At 38.4% G+C, this 23,798-nt stretch overlaps 1 protein-coding gene across 3 annotated transcripts in view; it reads left to right on the top strand.

The window, feature by feature from the left end:
* The first annotated feature begins 1,266 nt into the window (after nucleotides 1-1,266).
* The window catches only part of flna (filamin A, alpha (actin binding protein 280)), a 41,237-nt gene continuing 18,705 nt past the window's right edge, over nucleotides 1,267-23,798 (top strand). For 2 of the 3 annotated variants that reach the window (XM_082145407.1, XM_082145405.1), the window contains exons 1-14: nucleotides 1,267-1,575; nucleotides 5,702-6,180; nucleotides 17,981-18,232; nucleotides 18,529-18,626; nucleotides 19,267-19,414; nucleotides 19,540-19,736; nucleotides 19,904-20,066; nucleotides 20,635-20,835; nucleotides 22,297-22,434; nucleotides 22,557-22,683; nucleotides 22,849-22,985; nucleotides 23,137-23,333; nucleotides 23,454-23,567; nucleotides 23,646-23,789. In XM_082145407.1, coding sequence (XP_082001533.1) covers nucleotides 5,805-6,180; nucleotides 17,981-18,232; nucleotides 18,529-18,626; nucleotides 19,267-19,414; nucleotides 19,540-19,736; nucleotides 19,904-20,066; nucleotides 20,635-20,835; nucleotides 22,297-22,434; nucleotides 22,557-22,683; nucleotides 22,849-22,985; nucleotides 23,137-23,333; nucleotides 23,454-23,567; nucleotides 23,646-23,789 — 2,292 coding nt within the window. In that variant the 5' untranslated portion in view covers nucleotides 1,267-1,575; nucleotides 5,702-5,804. The remainder of the gene's footprint in view (nucleotides 1,576-5,701; nucleotides 6,181-17,980; nucleotides 18,233-18,528; nucleotides 18,627-19,266; nucleotides 19,415-19,539; nucleotides 19,737-19,903; nucleotides 20,067-20,634; nucleotides 20,836-22,296; nucleotides 22,435-22,556; nucleotides 22,684-22,848; nucleotides 22,986-23,136; nucleotides 23,334-23,453; nucleotides 23,568-23,645; nucleotides 23,790-23,798) is intronic. The other variant, XM_082145406.1, reaches the window with a different exon arrangement.

The raw sequence follows: 23,798 nt of genomic DNA, 5'->3' as shown, positions 1-23,798 counted from the left end.
CCTCTTAGATTCCTGGCCTTGTTGACACCTTGTATTTTGCATATAGCTATTTTAATTTACTCTCCACTGATATCATTCTCTCTGCTTTTCTTTCAAGAGCCAGATTGCTGCCAGAAGGTCTTTATATTTATTAAGTCTTTATTGACTTGATCAAACTTTAGGGAATGTGGGCAAGAAAAAAAACAGACAAAAGAGACCCAGCCCTAATAAGTAATGCCAGTGTCAAATCCCATATGGCGCAAATGATACCTGGTTTCAGACTGCTGGATATAGTTAAAGTTGTATTGGGGGCAATATGATGTCATCCCGCCCCAAGGTTCTCTGATAAATTAGGCGGTTACAGCTGGTCCCCTCTCTTTCCCTCTAAGGAATGAAGTACTGGGAATGTTTGCAGTCAAAGACCCAAGTTACCCAAGGGAGACAAGCTGTCTACACCAGGTTTTATTGGTACCAAGAGGATTATAGAGTCTCATAGACAGGCCCATACTGGGCCATTATAAGATCCAGCTGAAATAAATGTAATGTATTAAACAGCAAACTCTGTCTCTTTAATTATTACAAAGTGAAACACTTATAGTCTCGACTCATTGTATAAAATGAGCAATTGGTCCCAAAAGTATGTGAAATAATATGAATACATGTTGAAATTAATCTTCTAGCCTCATTCACAGTTGGTTTCACTATAGTAAGCACATCTCATAGTTAGTGGTGATGACCCTAACCTGACTCCCAAACCTAAAATTACTGTTTAATAGAAAATAGGCTGATTTATAAGTCTCAAATAATGAGGACCACTTCAAATGTCCTCACAAGTTGGTTTTCGACATGCTTAAATTTGTGAGGGCATTTTTTCAAAGTTTGGCTCTCCAAAGTGCACACACACACACACACACACACACACACACACACAAACAGTGGAGGATGAATGATCTCACCAGGAAACAGACCCTCATGACACATTTATGCTGTGCAGTATGAAGGTTGGATGTAATCCAGTGTGATTTGAGAGAATTTTTTGTGTGTGTGTGTGTCTTTATGTCAGAGAGTGTTCTAGTCAGTAAGATCATTTTGTTCACTAGACTAGACAATGAATGGATTTTTACCTCTGGACTTGCAACAACTGTTGGTGTTAAACAGCCATCCGAAGCTCTTTGTTGAGCAGCAGCAACAGTGTTCAGGCAGATGGAGCAGATACAGGCGCTCTGAGTCTGAACAGGGTGACATCATACCTTTACAATCTGAAGGCGCGGCCGCCGGTATCACGTCAGCTCGAGACGCGCTCGCGCGAACACAAGAGAACCCCCCCTCTTTGATACTTTACCAATTAAGGTTCTAGCATTAACAGCAGAGAGGACAGAAGGAGGCAGAAAAGACTAAAGGGTGTCACTAGTGTTTTTTCTCGAGTTCAGCGAACAAGCTTTTCCTCCAGGGACACTCGTCCGGTCCGGGAGGGTCGTACAGTGAGTTTTCTGCACTGTGCTACAGTGAAGTTCACCCTCTGCTGCCTGTGCCACACGCAAAATCTGAAGGGATAGCATACAGCAACAAGAATTACTGCAAGACAACCAGCAAAACGTAAGTTATAAAACCTCTATTCAGGGCTGCGAGGCATGTGCAGTTGAACCTAATGTTATGGGAAGCTTACTTTTATTCTAGTTTTGCGTCAAAACTAAATTCGCTCAGGGTTAAATTCGTAGAAAAACAATGACGCAGACTTTTTACCACAAAAAAAGTCTTGTGTTTTGCATTCATGTTTCGTGTAGCGGGATGGGTGCGTGCAACGTAGTGTCCGTAATGGTAGGCTACTGAATGACTGAATATCATATTGCCTACTTATTAGTGCCCTGCATGCTTAACGAGGTGTGAGGGTTTATCTATATGATATTGCTAAGGAGACAGAATAAAACGAAAAAAAACTTTAACGAATATTAAATACATTATTTAACCTACGTAAAAGGCTTTGTCTGTACATGCAAATCCAAACATTAACATTTAATTCATATTAATACTTATTATGGTGTTCTCATTTACGAAAAGTGCATAAACCCGATGCTCTGCAGAGGTTTTGGCGCATCACTCGTAATCTAATTAAGGCCTCCTCACCAAATAAGGGAAAATATGGAAAGATCCGCGCGCCCTTCATCCTTTGATGTGAGTTGCGCGCGCCCCCCCATGCTCGAGGAGAATCTTGCACGAAACATCCCGACCTCACCTGGATGACAATCGTGAGACAGTAAGATTCAACATGAGGTTTTTCAGTAAAATCACAGATTTTTCTTTCTATATAGGGGAGAACGATCTTAGTTGTCACAAGATCTATGTATCAGTAGGCTAACTATATTTTTTTTAGTCAAAAGTCCAGTTACACAAATGTGTGTTTTCTCTTGTAGTCGTTTTATGTTGGTTTCAAACACAAGAGTCATTGTCAAGAACAATGACATAATAAAATTACATTATTTTCCCCCTAAAGCTGTTGGTTAAACAAGTGACCACACTGGCATACACTCAGACAAGTCATAATGAAAATAGATTTTAATTGAAAAGTTGAAGTGTTTGTCATGACAGGGGTGTTTTTTTATATATATATCTGATGCAGACAGTTATTTTAATATACAAATTTAGCATTGTGACAGCTTGCCTCAGTTTGGTCAACCTGTGTTTAAAGTTGAAAAGTTGTGATATTCTTTCTTCCCTATTATGACATGTAGCTTCTTGAATGTTGATTTTGTCTATCGGGAATTGATTGGATGGTTGTGGTTTGCTATCGCTGTGATGTCATGTGAGTGACAGGTTGTCCCGCCCTCACACCAGTGAACACATCATCAGAGAAGAGTAGATATATCACTGCAAGAGGGAGGGGAAGTTATTTTGATAAAATATTACGAGGGCACATTAATTAAAATAAATAAATAATTGTATGCATGGATAAATCATTTATAATAAACACTGCTATATTCCATGAAAAAATATGAATTGTCATTTTCGATTTCTTGTTGACTAATGAACTGAATTATTTTTTTTTTTTTTTTTTTTTTGTACAAAGTGTGACAACTAGCCCCAGTCTCTTGCAATGTTATAATTATTTGGATTTAAGAATGATATAAAACACAGATTAGCTGCTCATGTTTTCTATTTGGTTTGTATGAGCACAACAGCAATAACAAAGCCACATCCTGTTGACACAGGAATTTAACACCTTAACAAAAATACCCGAATGCCATCGTTCCCCTCGATGTGTAATCTGTGTTTTTCACTCATGCATATGTAGATGCACATCAGCCTTTGCGGTTGACAGCAGCAAATGGGTTAACCACACTTTTAAGCATGGCTGAATCATGGCATCACGTGCCCTCTTCTCTTCACTACTCTGACAAGCATCTGTCCTCAAATAAACCTGATATGCTCTGAGATTATACTAAAGTCGGATGATTACATAATTTTGGTTTTAACTCACTACGTTGAGATCATGTTTTGATGATATGATTGTTGAAATATGTGAAATTACTCAACAATGATTATCATTAAGTTTTCCTTCAGACAAGTTCACTTAAAGGGATAAAGGGATAGTTCATCCAAAAATGAAAATAATGTCATCATTTATTCACCCTTAAGTTGTTCCAAATCTGTATTTATTTCTTCTGTTGAATACAAAGGAAGATATATTTGAAGAATGTCAGAAGCCAAACAGTTGATGGGCACCATTGACTTACATAGATTTTTTTTTCCCTACTGGTGCACGTCAACTGTTTGGTGTCCATATTATTCAAAATATCTTCTTTTGTGTTCAGCAGAAGAAAGAAATTCATAGGTTTGGAACCATTTGAGGGTACGTAAATTATGACAGAATTTTTATTTTTGGGTGAACTTTAATGTTTGAATGGCCTTTAGTCATAAGGGAGTGTAGCTCAGGGTTCTTTTCAACTGTGTCTCAAACCTTGACAATAGTCCCATATTTGTCTGCTACATGTTAGAGTACTTAAGAACTATACAGTCCCATTTGTGTTCCAGTAAAAGTACATTGGAAACATTTATAACCCATTCTGCGTGGTCAGACATGATATATCTATTATTGTTTATTTAAAAAACAAAACAAAACAAAAAACATCCATGTTTGAAAATCTAATTACAAATTGAACAAGTGTTTTTTGTTATTTTGTTTATTTTTTACCATAAAAGTGCTGTGTGGAAAATCATAAAATCAGCCTGTCATACTTCATATATCCTGCAGGTGGCGCCAAACTACTGGGCTCAGCAGTACTGGTGTGTTCTGAATGCATGACTTGTTTGTTCTTCTTTTGTTTCTGAGCAACTGGCCTATTTAGAGTTTGACTGTATTGTGGACATTATAATATCATATGGGATATGAGAACAATGCAAAACATTGGTAATTTTGTTGACTTATAAAATTAGATGTATGGTTATACATTACAAGGAGTGTAATAAATAGTTATGAATGCAGTTCATGATCTTGAGTCTGACACAATGTAACCTTATTGATTTTAGGTTATGTTGTGAGACTGTAATGGAAAAACCTGAAGGCTAGCCTTCTCCTTATCTTATGTTCTGTTAACGATATCAGGCTTTCCCTGAGGATAAATCTGAAGGAGACAGAGAACAAGAACAAGAGTTTAACATATTGTGAACAAGATGTGTGGTTATGTAGATGTTTTATGATGGGGGCGGGGAATTGGAGAGGGGGTCAGGGGGGCATCGGTGGCTCATTACATGAAGGGCATTCCACAGATTCTCCTGGAGAGACAAATGCTGAAAAAAGCTCTAAGAGAAAACATTCTTTTTGGACTGCGTCCTCACCCACTGTTTTGGCCCATTTGCCTTATTTAGTCAAATGCTGGATTAATGCAGCTCTAAATTGTTCTATTTTGTGACTTTCCCCCACAAAACGGGTACAAGGAGGTTGGAAATCCTGCCAATATTTTTATGCACACCTTGGTATTCAAACACCTCTTTAGACATATTTTCAACTTTCTTACTCATCTGTTGTGAATTTTTACTTAAGTTATTCAGACAGCAGTCCAACAGCAGTTCATAATTTGATAATTAGTATTAGCTTATACGTCAACACATGGCATAGTAGAACATTTGCTTAGGTTTAATCTGTAGCCTAGATATAAGTGTGTTGATAAATGCATAAAGTGAAATGAATGTCCATATTAAGTTTAACATATAAACATACTATAGATTAACATTGGCTTTTTTTTTTTTTTTAATGATTGAAATTGCTTTCACATGTCTGAGGACTGGAGGTAACCATAGCAAATGTGTGCTACTTTTCTTTGACGATTTTACTTTTTTTTTATTTTATATTTCCAATACTGATTTCGGCCAATGTTGTAATTTTTCGTTGTCAGTTCGTGAAGAGCAAACACAACATTAGGGTGGTGTACACAATCACATTCTGCTAGATATAGGCTACTCTCATTGCGTAATATCCTGTGAATGCTTCATGAAAGTGTGCTGTTTTCAGACCGGTTAACTTATACTTACATATAGACTAAATGCATGACACAATGACACATATTCATTCAGCAACTTCTTAAAAACGGAAGTTTTATAGAAAGAATCCACGTAGCCTACTTAAAAGCCATGCATTGATGAGAATGAAAAATGCCATTAAATGCCCATATCACATGTGTAGGCTATTGTAGCCTAATTTTATACAAATATTTTGTTTTTCTTATAGTCACATAACTTTGGAAAGAAGAGCATACAAATTGTACAATTTCTCAAGACTCCACCCAAAAAGCGAGACAGCGAATTAGTGAAGGAGACCCGAGTCGATAAAAATGAGTCAACACACACGCCCCCACCAGTCGAGCGCCGCCGCTCCCCAATCCAACGCTTCTCTCTCCCCGGACAAGGACGCAGACATGCCCGCTACAGAGAAAGATCTCGCCGAGGACGCGCCATGGAAGAAGATCCAGCAAAATACATTCACGCGTTGGTGCAACGAGCATCTGAAATGTGTCAATAAGCGCATAGCGAACCTGCAGACGGACCTGAGCGATGGGCTCCGGCTGATCGCGCTTCTGGAGGTGCTCAGCCAGAAGAAGATGTTCCGCAAGTACAACCAGCGCCCCACGTTCAGACAGATGCAGCTGGAGAACGTTTCCGTGGCTCTGGAGTTCCTGGACAGGGAAAACATCAAGCTGGTGTCCATAGGTATGTTTGCTTTTAATTTCTTTTTGTTCGCTTTTGAACATTACTCTTTTTCTTAAATATAGTTGCAAAATTATAATACCATGTGTTTTTTTTTGGTTTATTCCTATGTTTGTTGCATCCAACTATGATCCGACTTATGCATGGCAAACAAACAGGGCATGAAATTTTAGGCAGGCCACAAAAATAACGGGAAAGAATGATGGCAATGAAGGCCTTTGTGGCCACAGATTGTTTTGTGCAAAGTTGTATCATTGCTTCACAAGTTGCACGTGTTTTGTGGACTTTTTGTAACTTGTCGCTCACGCGGACGGTTGTGAAAATAAGATATTGCTTTAGTCGCATTTGCAGTTTAGAGCCTGACAAAGAAGTGAGGATTCTGAGGAACCACAGTCGCTCCATTCAACTGTTGCAAGTCCAGCCCAGAATGTCGTAAAGCAGCAGTAGATGGCGGATAGTTTTAGGGCAGTTTAACTGTAGTTTGAGTTCTGAATGAGTCAAAGCTCAACTAGTGAACCCACCCAGACTTTTATTTTCTGTTAAATGTTGATGCAGTAGGGCGAGGAGGTGGAGAACTGAACCGTTCCTATCAATTGGAATGTTCACTCGGAGGTTTTCCTCTCAATGTAGTTGACATTTTATTTGTCGGACTCTATTGTTATTATACTTCTCACGTGGCTATCAGTGAACATGTCATTCATCAGTTCATTCATCAGGCCAGTCGCATAAAATAGCCTATCGATCCGCGAGGACACGCCTTCCTCTCATAAGGAGAAAATGAGTGTTTATCAGAGTTTAAGATGGTTCTTTTGGGTGTTAACGTTTTAACGGATGGATTAGAACATCGAGTTACACAACATTGCCTGTGTAGAAATGTCCATACACGGTTCCCTCATTCAATGCCGGTTGTGATTGATGACTAACACAGTGACACGCCCTCCAGTTTATGGCTCATTTTAGACACTAGCGGCGATTCGTGGTATATTCGTTTTTGGAGTGAAATTACACTCGAAAATATTTAAGCCCATTTTTAAGATTTTAAGATTTTAATTTCACTTGTATAGTAAAATTCCACCAATAAAATAATAATAGGTCTTAACATTTTTGTATAGCCTATATCTTAATGGAACAAGGGAATGGACGATTTCAGTTTATATTATTAATATTCATACATTTAAACCTATTTAAATGTTTTAAATTGCATAAAGTATAACTGAAATGGTACATTCCATTGTTCCATTAAGATTTATACAAAATGTTTTAAGTTCTAGTTTTTTTTTCACAATATGAATATGTAAGGATTATTCTATTCAATTTGATGGAATTTTACTATGCAATTGAAATTCGTAAGTCTTAAAGGGCTTACATTTTTAAGTGTAGCATAATTTGAGTGTCTTATTTAATTGCTCCTTTTTGCTTTATCAGGATTTCATCAGGTTTTGCACAAACGTATGTAGTTCTGCATGATTCGAGATATCCAAAGAGCATCTTAAGCTTTAATGAAAGCAAACAGTACCTCTGACCATGTGTACAAAGAGTCCCATGATCATTGTCACAAATGTATATCTTCGATTAATGTTCTAGAAATAGTTCAGTATCTTTAGTTTTTCTTCGTTTACGTCATAACATTCTTTGTTTTAAGTTATTCAAAATCCTAAACATTTTTGCCTTTTATTTCCAAGTTAAGCTGGCTTTTGAATTCCAAGATTTTCTGTCCAGATAGATTGTCCTGTCTTAAGTGTTTTAATGAAGTTTGTTCTCGTCAGGAAGCTCATTTCATCATCAGTGCCACAGCCCAATGGCTGTAGGGTTTTGCTCTTAATGGGATAGTTTCCCAATGGCGCCCAGAGGGTATGAATAAACATCCTCTCAGATGTTGCAATCAGGATTATTCAGCAATTGCTCAATATTTGTATTTAGAAACACCTTCATCCCTTACTGTTAATATGAGCAAACAAAGTTTTGCTGGACTCTAAATTGCTTGCACACAGATGATGGTGTGATTGTCTGTATTTTTACGATGACATCTCACTGCCAGTGAATTAAGCATTTTTTGCCATGCGTACGAGTTATTTGCATCCTGTAGAAATGCAATATGCTTATTGGGAGGACAATTTGTTTTTCTAATCATTGCTGTGAGTTTTTAGTTACTGGAACTGTTTATATTACTAATGTAATGTTCTTGCTTTTCAATAAGAATATTAAAATGTGTGAACAACATGCAACGTATGACTAAATATGCACTTGTGTGTGCTTGTATGTAAAAGTGGTATGTGTGTTCCCGTCATGACAGGCCCCATTTTTTACTTGTCTATACGAATATAGCGTTGCCTTCCAAGGTGGGGAAGAGCATGACAGTCTTGTATCTCTGTCTTCATCTGGGTGGAGCTCATAAAAAAGCTTTCAAGTGTGGTGCCTAGAGACGCTCCAATCGGTTTCTTCATCTGACGTGTTAGTACTTAAGCGTGATATAACGCATATCTTGATCAACACAGCTTCCTTAATCATTTATGAAACTTCAGAATAGTTGATGCCATTCAGCAAATAAGTTCATCAATATCTTGCCTTAGTTGAGGTGCTTTTACATGCAATAATTCTGTATGGAGTCAGAATAATGAATTTGGTCAGAATAATTGTCTTCGTTATGGTTGTCAAAGTGAGTTGCATGTTAAGACTTGATTCTGTTATGTAGGCACTAGGCAGTAAATGTATGCCCATAGGTGCAGGATAGAATAAATTCATTAAACTTTAATGGCCAGTTGTGTAACAATTCAGAGCCTCCAGAATGCAGTGTGCCTAAATTCAGGTGGAGCACAAGATTCCAGTGTATTGGTTTTGCTCTGACCATTTGAACTTCTCTTGAGTTGATGCTGTTAGTTTACTTCCCAGTTTCTCTTTATCACATTTAAATGTTACATGTTTTTACTATAAAATGCATGTTGGATACATTTAGCTTTTTAATGTTTTTATTTGTACATAAGTTTTAAGCTTTTTCAAAAATAAAACATTTTCTTAAAGTACTTTATTCTAAAAAGTAGGGCTGCACGATATTGAAGAAAAATGCGATATGCGATACGATAATGCTTAAAGTGTGTAAAGTAAACTTAAATTATCTATTATCTAACCTACATGTGTGTTTCACATTATTTTTGGGACAAGAAAACATCCCTACAACTTCTGAAAGTGAACAGCAGTGTTTTACTGTAGCAGAAGTGTTATTTTTACATCAGTGTAAACCACAGGGTTTAGGGTTCCAGATTATCCTACATTAGGTTTATTTAAAGCCACAATATGTAACTTTTTTGCTTTAAAAATAGCAAAAATCACTATATCTATGTTATATATATTTTTTAGTTGTGTACTTACATTATCCCGACTGTTTCCAACAACTTTCAAACCAGGAGAAATTTGTAATTTAATTCGAGAAACGTCCCGTTTCTTTATTTCCGTTTTGTCGCCGTCAATGGCGTCATATCCGCGTTGTCCCTGGTTTCCGCTCGTACTGCCATGGCAACCAGAGCTATGAACCAGAGCCCTCTGATAGTAACCAAAGCGACTGACGGTAGTTCGCAATGTCTATTTGCACGCTGTTGTTGTTTCGTTCAAACATTATGAACCATGGCAAGCAGACTTTGGATACAAAAGGAGAACTAAAACGAGAATCAATATCAGCGCGGTGTTTTCGAGATGCCTAGAGCTCCCATAGACAGTATATAAACGAGAGCTCCACGTCCGAGACTTCGACCGCTTCTACATGTACTTTATTAAACAGGCGAGCACATTTACATAAAACGAATCAATGTTATATAGCTCAACATGATGAAATGTTACTAGAATATGATCTGTATGTTATTCTAATGTTGATCTAGCTTACTGCTAGTCTCATACAGACAAACTAACACATACATTTCAACACATTCAAATGCAGTTTAATGTGATAGTGTAATGTTAGACCAAGTGAAACAACGCTGCGTTACCTCACAAGTTTAATTTGTCTAATAAACTGACCTGTGACTGTGAGTAGTAATTCTGCACTCGCGTGTAACGTTAGTTCGGTAGAATGAAATGTCCATATTCCTTATGCGGGACTCGCGTAGCATGTGGAGCTGATAGCTGTCTCTTAGCAATCCCGAACTGCTTCATATCACAGTCATGATAAAAGCATCGATGTATTCAGTCATCCATAAACATTATTAGATCCATAGATTAGATCGGTCGGCTTGACGTTGACGACAAGATCCATAATTCTTAGCAAATGTTGCGTCATCAAACTACGCCTTTGTTATTGTAAATAGGTTAGCGACCCCTAGTGGCGAAAAATTCCATACTGTACGTTTAACAACAGAAACTGAATAATCAAATGTAGTAATAAAACATGGCTTAGTTTTCACTCTCTGAATTAAATGTATATACTGATTCTTAAGCTACAAAAGTTATTTAGCATAGAGCAGTGAGTGATTTTCTCTTTCTTTTGTCCATGACCCCAGTTATTGCAAGCCGTTGCGAAATGCATATCGCAATACATTTGCGGTATTTCGATAATTTCGATATATTGTGCATCTCTACTAAAAAGAGTTGAGTTAAATGGAGATGTAATTATTTAACAGGTCCATGGCTAGAGGCCCTCCTGATGTTCCTGTGCTTTATTGGTAATGCCAGGATTTCCTGTTCATTTGAGAGTCAGTACTGTGGCATGGAGCACAGCAGTGGGACACTTTTACAACTGCCTTGATTGCAGAAGTATTTTTCCTATTTTATCCATGGGGATTAAAAAAAGAAAATAAAGCTCCAAGACATGAACTGAACCAACCAGTTTTGAGATGAATCACAACATTGATTTGAAGTAAAAAAAATTATTTAAAAAATCTGAAAATGAAGAAAAGGACAATGGTAAAAGACAGCTCTTAATGTCTTTTATAGTTAATTCTTTATGTAACTAAAATCCCATGAAGCATTTTGTATTATACAGTCAAATCAGAAACAACTAAATCTTATCCAGCTATTAAGTATTAAAATATAATATATTTGAAGTTTAATGTAAAATATACACAAGTATCTAGTAGGAAGTCTGACCCAGTTACGTCATGTGCAATGCTTCATGGGAATGGGAGTTTGCTGCTGAGCTCCTTTGGCATGGTTTCCATAGTTATGTCTGCTTTGGTGGTTCAATGGTTTCTGTCAGGATTATGGGTAGTCCTTCACTAGGCATTGAACTTGAAGTCACTCTATGGAAGCATACATTTGTTAATCTTTATTTCTAGAGCCTAAACTGCTATGCTCTAGTGCTCCTGAACAGGACTTCCATGTGACTGCAGTTGTAAACTAAAATAAATGGGTTGTTCTTATGCATGTACCAATGAATAAGTGGCATGTGTACGTGTGTGTGTGATTGTGTACCCTCACACCCTTCACCACACTGGAAAGCACCCTATGGTAAGTCTTGCAACCCGACCTCAATGTGGTTTTGCCGTTATGTTTTGTCTCTTCTGTGCTTTTTTAATTGGGCAAGTTTGAATCTCCAAATTTCTGCATAAACAAAGAAATTAGGTGATTTTGCACTAGAATGACTGACTCAAATGTTGAAGCTCCACTTTACTGTAAAATCCTATAAAGGTTTTTTAAGGGCATTGTCACCCTGCTAGACAAAACCGCTGCATGGAAAACCACATGAAGACATCTGCCACGCGCATACTCTGAAAAGCCTCGTGACAACAAACCGAGACAGACAAATAGGTAGGTAGACCAGATAAATGGGGACTCAACCAGGAAGACGGTGAATCAAGATGAGTAGATGGCTAGGAAACTGATGAAAGGGGGATAACCTATTCCTCTGTTGAGCTGAGATTGCTGCAATTCACTCCTTTTGGAGATAAGAAATTGAATTTGGCTAGAGGTTTTAAGCTAATGCAGAGAAATGGGAAGCTTTTTGCAATATTTTTGGATGGAGGATATGATGTATTCAGTTTCGGAGAAGGGAGGTGTGTCAAAGGGGAATGGACAGCAAATAAGAAGTCCAAGTGGAGTCAAGGAAGGGTGGAGTAGTGTTGGTTGGGGGGGTTTCCTAATAGGTATAATTGCATGGCATTTCCTTGATCTGGCAACCCATAGAAGAATTCATCACCAACATTTTTTGCTTGCTGATGTAAAACTCCTTGTAAGGATTTTCTAATGGAGATGGTAGGGGGTGATTCATCTTTAGGAAAATAATCCAGCACAAGTGGCACTTATCAGATTGTCCCAAGGCATTTGTCTCCACCCTTATTTAAAGGCAGAGATTTATGTGCACAGTCACACTGGCAGAACTACTGATGAACGGAAATATAACTGAACGTGGCCAGATCTTTTGCGATCTTGTTAAAATGTAGACTTGCCTTGTATGCCTGTGTGATATATGGATTGTGGCACTAAACACTCTCCATGGGCTTTGGTGTAATGCAAATCGTATGTTTAATATGGACATACTCTCCTGGGCTCTTGTTTGAGGTGAAGTTGATGGAACTGGGTTCCATCCAGACACTAAACATCCAAGCCAAATGACAATCCTGCTCTGTCAATATGGGGTTTTACAAAAGTACTACCGCAGCAGTTTTCTGTTCTAGTCTGTTTTCCCTCCCTCACTCTTTCTCTTTCTTTCCCTGCCTCCTCCTACTCCCTCCCTTTCCTTGCTGTAATCAGAAACCCCTGTGCAAGGGAATGGGTGGCCTGCCAGGATCAAGTTTGCTTCTGCCCTTTTAAGGCTAAAAAACCAAGGGGAACATTTCCAGAGAGAGAGAGTGAGAAGGAGGGAGGGACATTTGGAAGTCATAGAAAGTAGAAGAAAAGGAAGTTTTCTCGCAGAGTTCTTGCTCCTAAAATCATGTAGTGGATGTGCTCTATTTTGAAAACCAAAGCTGGGACGATCCGAATTCGCCATTTCTGTGCCACATGGTTCTCATCATGACATTCAGCACAACAGTTGTTTTCATGCTTTTTTAGGTTCTTCAGACTGCAGATATTAGATAAAGAAACATGCTGACTATAGCTAGAGTCAGTGCGGGCGTCCCATGCGGAGAAATTTTGAACTGGCATTAAAGTGAAAAACGTTGAATCACATAGAATGTAAATGTAATATTTTAGGGCCCCACTACGCCGTAGTTTACTAAAAGCTAGATTAACGTTTTATTTAAGTTGTCCTGACTCCTGAAGTGGAAATTCACCCTATCGGTGTTCTAACTTCAAAATGCATTTTATTAATCTTGTGAACGATTCATCAATTTATTTTTATATTTTTATATTTTTGGCCTTAATGTTTTCAAAATATGTTGTAACTTGATCTTCTGGTGAAACATCAGACTTATCTCTGCTGACGTATACTTTTCTTCTCCAATCATTTATTGTATTTCTTACGATCGACTGCAAGCTCATTCAAATCTGCTTCAATCCAATTAACCAATGGATAATTGGTTTTTCTTTCTTTTCAGTAGGTTGTTTCACTCTGACATGTCACCATCTGGAGAATTTTTTTTAATCCATTATATTGTGACTTTAACTTCCATTAAAGAGAGGGTTCGTTCAAAAAACAATTATTCAATCATGTCGTTCCAAACTTGTTTGACTTATTTCTTCTGCAAAACGTTGAAGTCCAAACAACACTGGACCCCAATGGGGGGGTGGTCATTTGTTGAATTTTCTGTCTCTGATTGCGTTTGTGTATAGACGTCCTGACCATGATAAGACCTTTTTGGAATGTGTGCAATTTCCTCAATCCTCCTCTACAGCTGTGTGCAAACATGAAACCCCCACTGCTGGAAAATGACCTCAACTTTGCTAATTATCGAACTGAATTATGTTACATTTTCCTATGAAATACAGTATATCTCAGTATGAATGAACGCTCCTCCCGTCTTCAGGCATCTGCTGTATGTATGTTGTCCTATGATGTTGGGTCAAGGATGAGGGCTGATGTCAGAGCGGCTGAGGTTATTTGGCAGGTCCAGACAGAGGGTGAGTCATGGGAATGAATTTCTGCTGTGATGTCTGATGATTCAGCACTCCAACATGGATCAAACAGGAAGCCACAACTCACCAGCCCTGTCCCAGTCCCTTTCTGACTAAGTTTGTGGCCGAAGGCTTGGCAGGCAGTATATGAAGGTAGGAAGGTAACAAAGCACATCCGAATATAGTGTTTGTGTAACATCCTTTCTACCAAGACCCCTTCATCTGATTGGCAGCGTACCGTTTACAATAAGGTTCCATTTGCTTCCATTAAATACTTGCATTTGTTAACATGAACTAAGAATGAATAGTTAAATTTTTTTTTTTTTTTTTTTTTGATCAATAAAGACAATAACCAAAAATATTGCTCATTGTTAGTTAATGTTAATTCATTAATAAAAGGACCCGGTTGTAAAAATGTACCTTAATACATTTAAAAATGTGTTATGACTCGTCTTGTCTCCTGAGAAATAAGCTTTATGGACACTTTGCCGATTTGCTTTGTCCAAATTTCACTTGGATTTGTTTTAGGTCGTCAGACATGACGTCACAATGCCTTCATGCAGAAAACAGCTTGTTTAGTCATCGAGTGATTGGACAGGAATGCAGCTTCCTTGGGTTTTGGGCACAGGCTATCTCTGTCCTTTGTATATTTTGTCTTTGACCGTCCCTCTCTTCTTTCAATCATCTATCTCTTTCTCAGTTTCCTTTGATTTATCTTCTCTTACTCACTGCCAGCATTCTCTCTCAGACATGAGATTCATGTTTTGGGAATTTGATGGAGAGCTGTGAGCACAAATGTCCTTAAAAGGAATGAGTGTGATCATGGTGTGTGTATGTTTCCTGCAATGTGTGGTGGGAATGCTGCAGCAACACAGATTCCTGTCATGTTTCATATGTTTGCCAATGTGTGCAGTGCGTCACCAGGCCTATCCCCCTCCAACCCCCTCCCACATCTAGTTCAGGATGGTCAATTGGTCATGCATAAATCAACTAGTCTATTAGTGTGGTTAACTAGTTTACCCAAAAAATAATATTTTTTTAGAAAACGCTTCTAAATGAATCACCACTACAGGCCACAAGCATTTTCTAATGTGTTAACCCCCTTTTGAATTTTTTTTTTTTGAAAATTCAAGTCGGACTCTATCTATAATCCATAGGTTTTTTTGTATATGTAGATTTAATAGTTTTGTGCACTCAGTCTATTTATTTTGGAGAAGCCTTTGGTTCTGTCTGCGCTTAATAATAATAATACATATCCTTTTTTTTTTTTTTTTTTTTTTTTTTTTTTTTTAAGTGTAGAAATGTTGCTTTAATTTCCATTTATGCACTTCATTCAGCTATTTATAAACGCAAGAACGCATCCAATGTGACCGAAACCTAAGAAATGCTTCTGATCATCTTTTGGCCCAATTATACAGGACTAAGACAGACTAGCAGACTCTTCATTCAAACATCACTACCCCCATTCCAAATGCACCCCAAAAAGACCTCCTGAAACATTTAACATTTGCATATTTTCGTGGGAACCACAAAGCCCTGCACGCTGTTCTGTCAGTGAGGGAGGGTCGCTGGGGGGTGATGAATAAGATGGCACAATAGCCTATTCTACTGAGTCTCAAGGTCTTTACTCTGACTTTGACCATGATAAAACGAACCGCCAAAGGATTTTGAGATGTCAGAAGTAGATCATCTCCCAAGGCCCTAAAGGCCAAAAAATATGCTGCATGAAAGAAAAAAACTGTGGATCATTTTAATTGTATTGTCTATGATTTGCTTTTTGGCCTTCAGGATGTCTTTGTAAGCCCTGCCCTGGCTTGCGTTGGTTGTTAGGTCCGCCTCTAATACCTTAAACAAGCACCAACAAGTTCCAATGTAATAACACATTCATTTAGTCTTTTTGTTATTTCTGTCTTCATTTCACTGGCATTACAGTGAATCAGACTGCAATAGTCACTCATCATAGTCTACCCTATTATATTATCCTGACTATGGGCTTGCTTCTAATATTTCACTCATAATTTGTTTTCCCCTTCAATGCTCTTGTAGTAATAAGATTCTTCAGAGTCACAAAGTTTGCATGATCTACAGGATGTTCCATTTGAGCTGACTCTGGAAGAATTTGGTGATGTTTAAACTTCCCCTTCCAGTATTAACCATAATGGCACTTTATTTTTTTATTTTTTTGGGGTTCATAAATTTTCGTATTATTGCCCTGTTGCTGAATCGCATGCCCAGTGTGTTTGGTCTGAAAATAAAGGGATCATAGAAGGTTCAACAGCACCTTCCCCAGAAGCCAAGCTGAATTCCATCAGACTCTGGGGGCTCATGGTTTGTGAACCACACCGGGAGACCAGAACTAGAGAAAAATGTGACCATTTTACATGGCCAAACAAGCACTGTTGGATAACTGGGGGATAAAATGTTATGTGAGATCTCACAATATACAATGCATTCATTTTGAGTCTATTTCTGAACAGATAAAGTGCTTTCTTTCCTGTTTGTGACAACAGCTAGCTTTGTTAGATTTTAAAATTGTTTACTCAAATTAAAATGGTATTTTACTCTCCCTTATGTCATGCCTCCTGTGAATGTCCATTCTCTTAACTTTTGACCATTCAAAAAGTTAATTGTAAAAGCAATCCTTATGAATTGAACACTGTAATCCAAGTGTTTAACATATTTGAGCACTGTGCATTGACATTTTTTATTTTAATGTGTTCATTTAAATGTTGAAATTATTAACTTATTTTAACAACTAGAATCTTTTTATTGCATTACCAAAAGTTGTTTCAAATATGAATTAAAGTCCTATGTGTTTGTCATTAAATGCTTATCCTCATTTAGTTCCAATGTTTTTGGGTGAACTAACCTTTTAAAATCTAATCTGGAACAAGGCATACTCAACTTGTAGGCATACTCATTGCCAAATCAAAGTTTTCCAGTTCAAATAACGTCACCTCCTTTTTGCTCAATGCTGGTAGCACACATTGATTTCTGTGTTACATTGAAATGGTCTCACCTCCCTTTTGTCCCCTGCAAAGGTTAACTGCATCCTCAGTGGAGCATGATTCAGTTATAACAGGAAGTTGCACTGCACTGCCCTGCCCTGCCCTGCCCATATCCACCCCCAAGAGCATGCAAGCCCTATCAGTGAACGATTATCCACATTATCTTCAAATATCTCTTGATTCACTTATATACTAAATGCAGTGTAGGATAAGAGTGTGGGTGTTCTGTCTGTGCTTTGAATAGTTTCAACTGTCTTTTGTGTCTCAGGACACGTGCAAGCCTAAAACCACATTCTGGATGGGCGTAGGCTCTTGTTTAAGCGAAATGGCAAGGGAAAGGGAAGTGTGAAAGTGTTGTATGAGGGTGTAGATCATAGTGTTCAGATCTTGATGTCAACACGGGTGCGAAGTGACTTGAGGATATGGGTTTACATTTATTTCCCTCTCTTTTTATTGCAGAACTTATAAAAGGCTATAAGGCTTCATCTGGCTCTTTCAAATTGAAATTGTCCTGAAAAGACCCTCAGATTGGACCGTGCCAACCATCTAGACAGTTTAATCCACAAATGTCTCCTCTAATTATTATCTACACTCTGAATCTGAAGTCGTGCCAGCTTTAAGTCTGAATGTTTCAAATATGCAGTGCAGATACAAACACTTCATTGTTTGGTGACCATTTCTAGGATGGTCAGTAACATCTTGCACCATATTGCGCTGAATGGTAAAAAGATTTGTTCCAGCTTTATGGGTTAAAGATCAATTTACCTCAATGTGTTTTGGCAGTCTCTGTGTAACCAGTCTCTCTATCTGTGTTACAGACAGTAAGGCCATAGTGGATGGGAACCTGAAGCTGATCCTGGGTCTGATATGGACTCTTATCCTGCATTATTCCATCTCCATGCCCATGTGGGACGAGGAGGAGGAGACCGAAGAAAGCAAGCAGAAGACGCCCAAGCAGAGGCTGCTCGGATGGATACAGAACAAGCTGCCCGAGCTGCCCATCACCAACTTCAGCCGCGACTGGCAGTCTGGGAAAGCCCTTGGCGCGCTGGTGGACAGTTGTGCTCCAGGTGAACAGGGGATCTGGGAACCATGAAAGATCTCAAGATCTTTTTATACCACTTGAGGGCTGAAACCCTTAGTATTAAATTCTTCTGGTTAGACAAGTGTATGTGTATATATATATATTTGTCTTGAACAAAAAAAGATGCTCATTAAAAGGTGTTAGAGTTTGATTAACTATTTAAGTGTGAGTCGTTTCTATGTAACAGTTTAAAAATGATATATATAAAAACTAGTCTAATGTCAGTCCTTAAACTTTGATGGCCAAATACAATTTGTTTTTTTTTTGTTTTTTTGTTTGCAGGTCTTTGTCCAGACTGGGATTCCTGGGATCAGACCAAGCCTGTGGACAATGCCAGGGAGGCCATGCAGCAGGCTGATGACTGGCTTGGTGTTCCTCAGGTACTTTATTTTAGTTCAGTCATCTCTTTCCTTTTCATTAACTACTGAATAATCAGAGAACAATGTTCTAGAGCCCCTACCTGGTGTGTTTTAATTTAGTGCAACAACCATAGCTTTTGTGGTTTCATCATGACCTAAATTGGAATGGAAGCAAATGAAAAATCATTCGGCTCTTACACCCCACATGCTGTTTTCACCTTGGTCATAATGGTACAGTTTCAGTATGTAATCTCACCTAGTATTACCGTAGTGCTTATGGTTTTATTCATTTAAAAACAAAAAGACTAGATGCATAAGGAACTGAGTCAAATCACTTTTTCTGTACTGATGTCCTGAAATTACCCAGTGTTTTTTTTGTTGCTGCGATGCGTGCCAAGCCTGGTGTATTGCGTGCCATCGGTTATGCATGTGGTTAGATAGGTTTCCGTCCTCTGGGTAGAAGTTACTATGATACAGACTACTTCTTGTGTGTGTTTTGCCAATCGACATAAATTTCCTGCTGCCATGTGGGCTTGGCTTCAAGACACCATATTGCACAATGAACACTTGCTAAACACTTTACTAATAATTACCTTGTTTTACAAAGTTTTTACTAATTGCATGCGTTTGGGCTAAATCACATTCTTTGTTTCTTCACCAGGTGATCACTCCAGAAGAAATTGTTGATCCCAATGTGGATGAGCACTCCGTTATGACATATCTGTCCCAGTTCCCCAAAGCCAAACTCAAGCCTGGTGCCCCCCTGCGGCCCAAACTCAACCCCAAAAAGGCCCGTGCATATGGACCAGGTATATCGTGATCAATTAGTTTTGTTTGCTGTGGTTTTTAGTTTAGTGATGTCTGCTGTTGATATCATTTTAATGTTTGAGAGTCAGTTCTTGGTTAAGAGAAGATATTGTTCTGTGCCATGTAGGTATTGAGCCCACAGGTAATGTTGTGATGAAGAAGGCTGTGTTCACTGTTGAGACTATCAGCGCTGGTATGGGCGAGGTACTGGTTTACGTGGAAGACCCAGCCGGCCACCGCGAGGAAGCTAAAGTCACTGCCAACAATGACAAGAACCGCACTTACTCCGTGTTCTATGTACCAAAAGTCACTGGACAGCACAAGGTACCTAAAAGTTTAAAGACACCTAAAAAAAGATGAAAATAAAAATGGAAAACCTAGAATGGGACAAAATGCAATATGTGATATTCATAATAAGGGCAGTGCCTTAAAGTGTGGAAGAAACAGTCTTTCCTGGCTTTTAATAGACTGACCTGTGTCTGTTGTCCTAGGTGACCGTGCTGTTTGCAGGACAACACATCTCCAAGAGTCCATTTGAGGTAGATGTGGGAATGGCTCAGGGAGACTCCAGCAAGGTCACTGCCCAGGGCCCAGGACTTGAGCCTGCAGGCAACATTGCCAACAAAACCACATACTTTGATGTCTACACAGCTGGTACTCGCCCACAGTATATCATACATAGTGTGACAGTCTAGATGAAAATACAATTATTTTTGTTAATGATGGTATAAGTACATTTTTCATAAATGCAAAATAAAGAAAAAAGCACTTTATTTTATGTGAAATTAAAATAAAATAGAATTTAAAATGAAACAAAATATATTTTCTTGTGTTTTCTAAATAAAACTAAATATTTTAAAATAAATGGCAAAAATAAGCATTTTAAGAAACAAATAAAATGCTTCCCATGTTATTTCTTTATTTGGATTAAAAAATCGTTCTTTTTAGTTATCGAAATAAATAAAATTGTAATTTTATTTAATCAAAATAACAAAAATAAATTAATAAATAAAATGATAATTTTGTCTGCATTTTGGGTTTAATTTATTTATAAAATGCAATAAATAATGAATAAATAACACAAGCAAAATAAGCGTTTAATTTTTTCGTTTTAAGTTTCATTCAATTAAATGAGCAAAATAAGTATTTTCCTTTTTCTTTTTTTTATGTAAATGACGTACAGTCAAAATAGGCTTTTTTACATAACAGATTTCTCTCTCAGGTGCTGGAGTAGGAGAGGTTGAGGTGGTCATTATGGACCCCAGTGGAAAGAGGGACACTATTGAGTGCAGTGTTGAGGATAAGGGCAATAGCAGCTACCGATGTACCTACAAGCCCACTCTGGAGGGCCAGCACATCATCTATATCACCTTTGCTGGGGGCCAGATCTCCAAGAGTCCTTACACAGTCCATGTGGGAGAGGGTAAGTGCCAGGGAAGAGCTAAGCATGAATGTATTCAGTTTGAGAGGCAGGAAAGGGAAGTAGGTCAAGAGGATATACACACAGGATTCAGTTAAACGAGACACGGAAAGGCCATTACCACTGAATATTCTGTATAAAACAAAGATAGTTTAGGTTTGTTATCTGTCCTTGCTGCATGTTCTTTTGTCTGCATTGCTTTCTTGCTGTCTTTTTCCTCTGTTTTTCTTCACTGGAAATTGTCTCTCCTTTTGAAGGACGGGTGCGGTCTACATCCACTGGTATCTTTCCTTCTCTCTTTGGATCGGCCTCCTTTTGGCTTTTGATGTCATTTCCTGTTTCCTTGGATATGTCTTGGGTACTTGACCTGCTGTTTTTGTCAATGTCCTTTTGTTTTCTTTTTCAGTTGCCCCTCACTTTAGGCAACAAACCCCTTTACATTTATATAGTGCCAGTGAAATTACAATAACACCATTTTAGACCACTGATTTTACTGACCTGAAAATGCTTAACTGTCCATATAAGTGCTAATAGATGTTCGTTTCTCAGGAGATGTGTAGACACTCCTGTAGTGTTGGAAAAAAAGCTAAATTCCTGTTACTCAGTAGTGTGTGGCGCAGAAGTCAAATGGAACATTAATAATAGCATTTTATTATCAGACAGTTTTCCACCAGTATCATTCAACACTGTAAAGTCATTCTTACCACGAACACTTCCTCTTGTAAGGCTATTTGGATCAAGACAGAAAAAGATAAGAATTTATACCATGAGCAGAGCCTAATATCTCTCCTCTAACATGCTCTGTGTTTTCCTTCCTTTTTAAAGAATAGTTTCAATAGAAGTTTTGCTCCAACAGCTTCTGGTATCAAAGAATAAAATAATTAACTAGTCACTCTGTACACTGCATTACTGTTGTACAGCTTTGTTTTTAAAAACTATGAAAGTCTGTATTGTAAGGCATTAAATTGGAATAATGTTAAACAAATACAGTTTCAAGAATACTCCTGACGACAAACATGCTAACATGAGACTACTTACCCAACTTTGCACAGACAGTTAGTATGTTTCAACCCTGTCATGACCGTGTAGAGGCTGTAAAGCCTTACATTACATATCAGAAATGGAATATTCTTCATAATTGTGACACCGTATTTCACAGTTACAACTTTATATCAGACAGTGTAAAGTTTTTTTTAAACTCTTGTAATTACTGGTTTTATTTTCTTTAGCTCCATAAGAAAGTGACTGTTTACCCCCCAATAGGAATGTAGCAAAATAGATTTTTATTCATTTCTTTTTTTGTATTTCTTTTTTTTGTGTGTGTGTTTTGTATTGATTAGTAATTGAGTGCCCTGGCAAATGATGGACCTTAACATGTATTAAACAAATTAATTTCCTTTTTGTAAATGGAAGGGTACACATTTAACTACAATTTATACTAACTTGACTGTCTTTTTTAACCAGCCTGTAATCCAAGCCTGTGTAAAGCCAAGGGTCGTGGTCTGCAGCCTAAAGGCTTGAGGATTAAGGAGACTGCCGAGTTTAAGGTTTACACCAAAGGTGCTGGTACTGGAGAACTGAAAGTCACCATCAAAGGACCCAGTGAGTGGACACCACACTCCAGTTGACATATTCCCACTGCCAGAGCCCTCTGTATTAACTCCATGCTATTAGTACTAGATGTTTTATGATATAGTTACTCAACTGTAGTATTTATTATACAGAGGGTCTTGAGGAGCCCTGTAAGAAGAAGGATCTGGGAGATGGCGAGTACAGCTATGAGTATTACCCCACCACACCTGGGAATTACATCATCACAATCACATGGGGCGGACAGCACATCCCACGCAGGTAAAACACATTAATATTTATACATTGGTCAAGCGCTATTATCCCATGCGACATGCATTACATATCCCTCCATGTTCTTAAACCATAATCTTGGTGTTGCTAGTGCCATGATCTACTGTTTAAACTAGAGATGATTAGACTAAATGTCTCTCATCTCTCATCCAGCCCATTTGAGGTGAAGATTGGGTCTGAAGCAGGACCACAGCCGGTGAGGGCATGGGGTCCAGGACTAGAGAGTGGTGTTGTAGGCAAATCCGCTGACTTTGTTGTGGAAGCTGTTGGGGATGATGTGGGCACTTTGGGTATGTTCCACTAGCTTGGTCTACTTTTATCTGCCTGTTTGAACAGAAATAACATTTAACATTTTGTTTAAAGTTTTTATTTTTATTTTTTAATACGTTTTGAATTGTAAATCCAGAACAGCAGTCTCAATTTTGGGAATTCTCCGTTCAGGTTTCTCAGTGGAGGGCCCATCCCCGGCTAAGATCGAATGTGACGATAAGGGAGATGGCTCCTGTGACGTGAGGTACTGGCCCACAGAACCGGGCGAATATGCCGTTCATGTGCTATGTAAGAATGAGGACATCCAGCTCAGCCCTTTCATGGCTGAAATCGAGCCTGCTCCAGGAAAAGACTTTTATCCTGACAAGGTAATGAATCTGGCTTCCTTCTAGAGGTTCGATGTGAAAATGATTCCTAATATGAGAAGTTGGTAGTCCATATTGTACAGATTTAAAATGGGCTGTTGGTGTGTCTCATTTGTAATTCAGGTGAAGGCTTATGGTCCAGGTCTGCAGAGCTCTGGCCTGTCAGTTGGCAAACCAGCTGAGTTCACTGTAGATGCCAAACTTGGTGGCAAAGCTCCTCTGAAGATTCAAGCTCAGGTGTTAATCTTGCTTTATTGCACATGACTGACCTACATCTCTCTAAATCAAAGCACTAACAAGCTCGTTCCCTCTCAGGACCGTGATGGAAACCCAGTGGATGTGCAGGTGAAGGACAATGGCAATGGAACATACAGCTGCAGCTACACCCCTCGCAAACCTCTCAAACACACTGTGATGGTGTCATGGGGCGGAGTCAACATCCCAGAGAGCCCATTCAGGGTGGGTAGT

Source organism: Leuciscus leuciscus, assembly GCF_965113295.1.
Source record: "Leuciscus leuciscus genome assembly, chromosome: 18".
NCBI classification, from domain to species: Eukaryota; Metazoa; Chordata; class Actinopteri; order Cypriniformes; family Leuciscidae; genus Leuciscus; species Leuciscus leuciscus.
Note: the sequence above shows the minus strand (reverse complement) of the source record. Positions and strands in the feature narration are given on the sequence as shown.